The sequence below is a fragment of the Nicotiana tabacum genome, chromosome 5 (assembly GCF_000715075.1).
Source record: "Nicotiana tabacum cultivar K326 chromosome 5, ASM71507v2, whole genome shotgun sequence".
NCBI classification, from domain to species: domain Eukaryota; kingdom Viridiplantae; phylum Streptophyta; class Magnoliopsida; order Solanales; family Solanaceae; genus Nicotiana; species Nicotiana tabacum.
Genome location: NC_134084.1, coordinates 146,706,988 through 146,714,070, shown reverse-complemented (window position 1 = coordinate 146,714,070; position 7,083 = coordinate 146,706,988). Strand labels below are relative to the sequence as shown.

The 7,083-nt window shown below is 37.5% G+C and overlaps 1 protein-coding gene across 2 annotated transcripts; it reads left to right on the top strand.

Moving 5' to 3' along the window:
• The first annotated feature begins 616 nt into the window (after positions 1-616).
• On the top strand, positions 617-4,881 carry LOC107797858 (protein PLASTID MOVEMENT IMPAIRED 1-like). 2 transcript variants are annotated; one of them, XM_016620788.2, is made up of 2 exons: positions 617-3,454; positions 4,222-4,881. In XM_016620788.2, exon 1 carries the CDS (start codon positions 653-655, stop codon positions 3,443-3,445), a length of 2,793 nt encoding a protein of 930 aa, XP_016476274.1. In that variant the 5' UTR covers positions 617-652; the 3' UTR covers positions 3,446-3,454; positions 4,222-4,881. The 2 variants fall into 2 exon arrangements, with proteins under 2 accessions (XP_016476274.1, XP_016476269.1); XM_016620783.2 differs by lacking the exon at positions 4,222-4,881 and adding an exon at positions 3,546-3,749.
• The last annotated feature ends 2,202 nt before the right edge of the window (positions 4,882-7,083 follow it).

Below are 7,083 nucleotides of genomic sequence, written 5' to 3'. Positions count from 1 at the left end.
AAATAGACATTGATTCCTTGATTTCATTTTAATACAATGAACATTGTCAAAGATATCTAAACTAATTTGGCTAGCAGCTTGGAACTATTTGATCTCCTCTTGCATTAAGATCAAGGCAAATGTGTTTTAATTTTGTTGCGTTCTGAAAATTTTCTAGTAGTAATTTTGAAGAAACTATTTTCTTGACAACTTGGTGTTTTTTAAAAATATATTTTGATTTGGAATTGTAGAACACTATTTGGCCTAATGCCAACAAGTTCAAGAATTTGGAACTTTGTGCAGATGATATACTTTTGACGCTGGTTAATTATTGGAAGTAGAGATGGTATTATTTTGTGAATTGTTTAGTATTATCACGTGATCAGGAGTTCACGGGTTCGAGCCGTGTAAACAGCTTCTTGCAAAAATGTAGGATAATGCTACCCTTGTGGTGCTGCTCTTCCCCAAACGCATAGCTGGATAGTAGAAGTATGTAGTATTGTTTACCAAAAAGGGACAACTGTCTGTGGGGCAGGGGCGTTGCCGAATAGAGGGAGAGACAAACGTTCTTGCCTTATCCTTCACATACAAAACAAACGCAAATACCTGGTTCAAAAAGCACCAAGTAATGCATCCTACTCACCATTTATACAAGAAAAATTCCAGTCCTCAAATGCCCGCATCAATCTTCTCACCTCCATCCAAACTCATCTCTCTGATCAAACTGCCCTCATATCTCTTCAACTACTTGCCACTAATCATCTTTACTTTTGGCAAGCCTTGTACCAACATTTTCTTTCTTCTGTTTTCTCACAGTTTCGTTACAATGGCTGATTACATCACAAATACTAGAAGGAATTCCAATACACAGTTATTACAAGAACTTGAAGCACTGAGTGAAACACTCTATCAGCCAAACACTTCTTCAACTAGCACAACCCGAAGAACTGCCTCCCTTGTCCTTCCTCGAACATCTGTCCCTCCAATTGCTATAGCTGATGATCCGATAACCAGTGCTAAAAATGATGACAGTGTCATCAATCCTAAGCCAAGGTCGAGGCGCATGTCATTGTCGCCATGGCGTTCTCGTCCAAAGCTGGACATCGAGAGCGAGGACAATACTACACAACAGAGCAGCAGCAGCACCAAGTCATTGAAGAAGTTGGATAGCAAAGTCGAGTCCAACTCCGAGAAAAAAGGCCTATGGAACTGGAAACCAATTCGGGCTCTCGCTCACATTGGTAAGCAAAAGCTAAGCTGTTTGTTCTCAGTTGAAGTCGTCACGGTTCAGGGACTACCTACATCCATGAACGGGCTTAGGCTATCAGTTTGTGTTAGAAAAAAGGAAGCCAAAGAAGGAGCAGTACAAACTATGCCATCCAGAGTTTCACAGGGAGCTGCTGATTTTGAAGAGACCCTTTTCATTAGGTGTCATGTTTACTATACCCCAGCTACTACTACTGGTAGTAATGGAAGTCGCTTTAAATTCGAGCCGCGTCCATTTTTGATATATGTGTTTGCTGTGGATGCAGAGGAGCTTGATTTTGGAAAGAACTTAGTGGATTTGAGTGAAATGATTCAGGAGTCCATAGAAAAGAGCTTTGAAGGCAACCGAATTCGCCAATGGGACACGAGTTATACTCTTTCTGGGAAAGCCAAGGGGGGAGAGCTAGTTCTCAAATTGGGATTCCAGATAATGGAGAAAGATGGGGGAATTGGAATTTACAGCCAGGCTGAGGGGCAAAAGACGGGGAAAAATGTGAACTATTCATCATCATCATCATTTGCTCGCAAGCAATCGAAAACATCTTTTAGTGTCCCAAGTCCAAGAATGACTAGCCTAAGTTCATCTAATTGGACTCCTTCACAAACAGGAACAACACCAAATCTTCTAGGAATTGATGAGCTGAATCTAGATGCTGAGCCTGAAAAGGAACCAGAGTCAAAAGCAGAGGATCTTGATCTCCCGGAGTTTGATGTTGTGGACAAAGGAGTTGAAATTCAAGATAAAGATGAAGCTAAAAAAGAAGTGGAAGTAAAAGAAGAGGAGGAAGAAGCAGAAGAAGAAGAAGAAGAGCAATCTGAAGGAAATTCTGATAAGAGATCGGTATCAAGTCATGAGGTTGTTAAGGAGATTGTGCATGATCAGCATCATCTGACTAGATTGTCAGAACTTGATTCCATTGCTCAGCAAATCAAAGCTCTTGAATCCATGTTTAAAGATGAAAATCAAGTCAAGACAGAGGATGACGACTCTGAATCGCAAAGGTTGGATGCAGATGAGGAAAATGTGACAAGGGAATTTCTTCAGATGCTCGAAGATTCAGGTGGCGCTAATCAGTTCAAGACGGATCAACAAGAAACCCCCACATTAAAGCTGCAAGGAGGAGATGAAGATAGCAAAAAGAGAGAATCAGTCATATTTATACCAGATCTTGGAAAAGGGTTGGGTTGTGTAGTTCAAACAAGGAACGGAGGTTTCTTGGCGGCCATGAATCCTCTTAATACTGTTGTTTCTAGAAAAGACACCCCAAAACTTGCAATGCAGATATCAAAACCATTTGTTTTTCCATCAATTTTGTCGTCTATGAATGGATTTGAAATATTTCAGAGGATGGCAGCTATTGGGATGGAAGAATTTACGTCCAAGATCTTATCGATGATGCCAATGGAAGAACTCGTGGGTAAGACAGCAGAGCAGATAGCTTTTGAAGGTATTGCTTCAGCTATTATTCAAGGGAGGAACAAAGAAGTAGGTGCCAGCTCAACTGCTGCTCGTACAGTTGCAGCAGTGAAATCGATGGCAACAGCGATGAACACAAGCCGAAATGAGAGGATTTCTACAGGGATTTGGAATATCAGTGATGAACCGTTGACAGTGGACGAAATTCTTGCATTCACACTGCAGAAAATGGAGGCAATGACAATCGAAGCCCTGAAAATTCAGGCAGATATCGCGGAAGAAGAGGCGCCTTTTGATGTTTCCCCACATTCAGCACACAAGAAAGATGATCATGGTCATCCACTGGAGTCCGCAGTTCCTCTTGAAGATTGGGAAAAAGATGACAAAAGTGATAATGTAGTGATATTTGTTGTGGTTCAACTGAGGGATCCATTGAGGCAGTTCGAGGCAGTTGGAGGACCAATGATAGCACTAATTCAAGCAGTTCATATCGATGAGAAAACTAATGACATCGACGAGGAAAAGAAGTTTAAAATAGCATGCTTGGCGATTGGCGGATTGAGAGTTGGAAGCGGAGAAAAGAAGAATGCATGGGACACAGAAAAGCAGAGATTGACTGCAATGCAGTGGCTGGTGGCTTATGGACTTGGTAAAATGGGGAAGAAAGTAAAGAAAGGTTCAGCAGTAAAGGGCCAAGATTTGCTATGGAGCATATCATCACGTGTAATGGCAGATATGTGGCTCAAGTCAATAAGAAATCCAGATATCAAGTTCATCATGTAGACAGCAAGGGTATAAATCATTTTTCATCATTCTTTCCACATTCCAAAAAGAAATAAGCAACAAATAGTTGTTAATGTTTGCATTTGTTCTTGGTGTGTAGATCTATTCCATTTCTTGTAGGAAATACTGAAGTGCTGCATCAGGTTTCTTTAGTAACTAGATGGGAGTGCCCATGCTATGCACGGGCGTGGGCATGGTATCTTTGTTTGTGTTTTTTCATAGATCCTTGAAAGGTTATTCAAGATTGTAAATGAGATTAATTTTGTCTTTCTACAAGTAATAAGGAAGCTGTCAATTTATAATTTGACATGGTCGTTAATTGTTTGGTACTTTGAATGGTCATTTCGTGATAAAGTTACGTATTTTTCTGTGAACAATTAATCATCCTGATGTATTCTACTTGGATAGGATAATTGATGATTTCGAATGTATGACTAAACATCCTTACACTTAGCTTAAATCACTTTACTTGGGAAGTTATCAGGTCCATTTGGAGAGGTATATCCCCCATTTGAATTCAATCTTGGTTTAAGTAAAACAAAACAACATCATGAGCATATTAAAACACAAGCAGATTGTCTAAGACATTGATAGAATTGGAAAGTAGATGCACAGTCTGCTGTTAAATTGTGCCTATGACTGACTATCAGATTTTTATGTAATAATTCCCTTGAGTACCTGAACTCTCTATGCATCTGAAGCCAGCAAAAAAGAAGTAGAAGATTATCTACTAAAAGCCACTTGTACGAGTCTTATGCTTATATATTTGCGTGTAGATGACCAAGCCAGACATTGTGATGCTGAAAAAACAAAAAAAAATATTCAAGAGGAATCTCCTTGCCATTTAGAAATGAGGAGTAAAGTAGGGGTTTCCATTGTGCATTTGAGCAATGAAAGAATGTGGTAGTTCAAGTTCTGTTTTGATAGTGGCCTTTGACAAATGGAGCAGTATCAACCTTGAAAGGAAATTTTATGACCAAAAGAGATATCTTCTGCCAAAATGTATTTCACTAACATGTGAAACTAGTGCATCAGCGGAATATGTTGCAGGATTTTGTAAGGACACGAATCTATTATGCTGCTGTAAGTGAGAAAGACAAAAGAGGTGGATCCCGTATCGTCAAGAATATAACTCTTGAACTTATATCATCACTGGAATGAATTGTCAATAATATCACGGTGCTTTACTAAGGCAAGGACTACAAAGCTGCAAAAAGCCTGGATTATACTATAAGAGCTTAGCCTCTAAAATTGTCGCGGGATTCCTTCTAAATCACAACATTGAAAAAATAAATGTTACTATCAATTTTCTTAACATCTTTTAGGGGAATGCTTATGTGCAAATGAAATAGATCAGCTTTGGCACTTCATCTTTAAATTTTTGGATAGTTGAATCTAATGGCACACTTCTTGCAGAAGAGTGCATAAAGTATTGGTATCTTCTTGTTTTACCACAACCAACCGACACCCTAATGTCTTTCTTTAAGCTCTCATATGTTCGAAAACAAGTAGCCGCACCATCTCGTAAGACTCAAGGAAAGGTAGTACTAAACAGCTTTTGAAGTTTTCAGATGATTTAAACAAAATACTAACTTGAGCAATGCTTTAGTACAACTTCTACCTATACAAGGTTCAGTGGTATAGGTGACACAATCCTACCTTAGTGGAGAAGTAGTTTTGTCTCACTTGCTGATCTTCCTTGCTCTGAATGCAGATGTGTCTGAATACTTGTTGATATGTTATACATTGTCGTCGTGCCCTCTACTAAATACTTGGCCATCTAATTGAACTGCAATGTCAAAATCAGGTAGTAAAAATTAAGCACAAATTCACAGGCCTGAGAGATATTCCTTTCATTTATGTTCGAGTAATAGCAGCTTTCTTAATAGAGCAAAGAGATAAAGCATAGCTATTGAATGTAGACAGAAATACGCAACTAGGGCCATGCTCTCTGGGACTCATAAAGGTGAATATAAGTTGTGTATTTGAGCTAGAAATCACTGTCAAACATTCGTTTGTTAGATTGGATTGAAGGATTGAACTGAAATACCTGTTTGCCAATTTTGTATATTACCTCGTCCAAGTATTTCCAGAGATTCCAATCACACCCCCGAAAAAAATCTAATTTTTGGCTGTGTTTTTGAAGGGAGTATGCTGTTTTACTATTTTACCAGAACAGGTTTTAAATAAGATTTTATGGATAAATATAATTTTTTTTGAACATCTCATAAATAATATTATTTAAATGTATTTTAATTATAAAATAAATATTAAAAGAAAATTAAATATAAAAGAATCAAGAAATTAGGGATCATGAGTTTCTTGTTCATTGAATCATAATTTTTTTTTTTCTTTAACTCTTCAAGATATGACGAATATAATATATAAGAATATTTAATGTAAAATTTATTTTAGAGAATAAAAAAATATTAATATTTTGGTTGAGTTTTGTTCTTAATAGATAGATGATGATAATAATAATAATAAAAATAATAATAATAACAATATAATTTTTAAATACGTGTTACACGTTTATCTCAAAGCAATGATGTCACGACCCAATTCTACTATAGGTTATGATGGCGCCCAACACTATTGTCAGGCAAACCAACGCGGAAATATTAATAGATTCTAGCTTTACTTTACAAAAAGTGTTACAACAATTTCTTAATTTGCATTTTTAAAACAAGTGATAATTAGTAATGTACACAAATAATTATACAATCCCAAAAGAATAGTTTACCAATGTGTGCGCCAAGACCTGGTGCCATAAATATGTGGGCATCTAGTAGAATATACAAAAAAATAAATCTATCCTACTGTCTGAAATAGAATAAACAACCAAAAGTATAGAGAGACTCCATCATGCTGCTGGACGACATAGGAAGGGAGCAGCTCACCGTGAAAGTCTTGGACTATGATCAAGAACACGCACCAGACTGGTAGCCAGATGTACCTACCTCAGATCCTGTACAATTAAGTACAAAAGCGTAGTATGAGTACATAAATAATATGTACCCAGTAGGTATCCCGTCTAATCTCGAAGAAGTAGAGACGAGAGGTCGACTTGATACTTACTAGGGTCAAATAATATAATAAGGTGTTATGCTAAGCATGGATATCACAGATAATTATCAATTTATAGCAAGAAGTGATAAGTCATGCCTAGATAATATCACAGTTAGCCATTTACATTTCAGAGCATTTAACAAAGTAAGTCATGAATAAGATTTCACATAGATATCATACGCACATTATGCCGAGGTCGTACGACTCGGTCCAACAGAAAAGAAATTGTGCACTGTCAGAGGGTCGAATGGCGCGAACCATAGATGTATCTATTTCTACCGAGGCGATCGGCCCGATCCACAAATATCAATTATCATCAAGAAGGTACATAAAAGTGCATTTATATTCAAATAAATTCATACAAGTGTTCGAGCAAGTGCATACGTTCACATATGTTCTTTTCCCAAGTCCCTAGCATACCCTAAGTGATCTCATTAGCATAAAAGGATATAAACATTCATAATATGGCATGATACAGATACTAATCTATCTAGATAATTAACATAATAGTAGCTACACATGGACTCTCCTCACCTAGTGTGTACGTAGCCCCCCGCATTTAGTGACAA

Excerpts from the sequence above, each read along its gene's own strand:
- LOC107797858 (XM_016620788.2), top strand. The coding sequence starts at position 653 with ATGCCCGCATCAATCTTCTCACCTCCATCCAAACTCATCTCTCTGATC.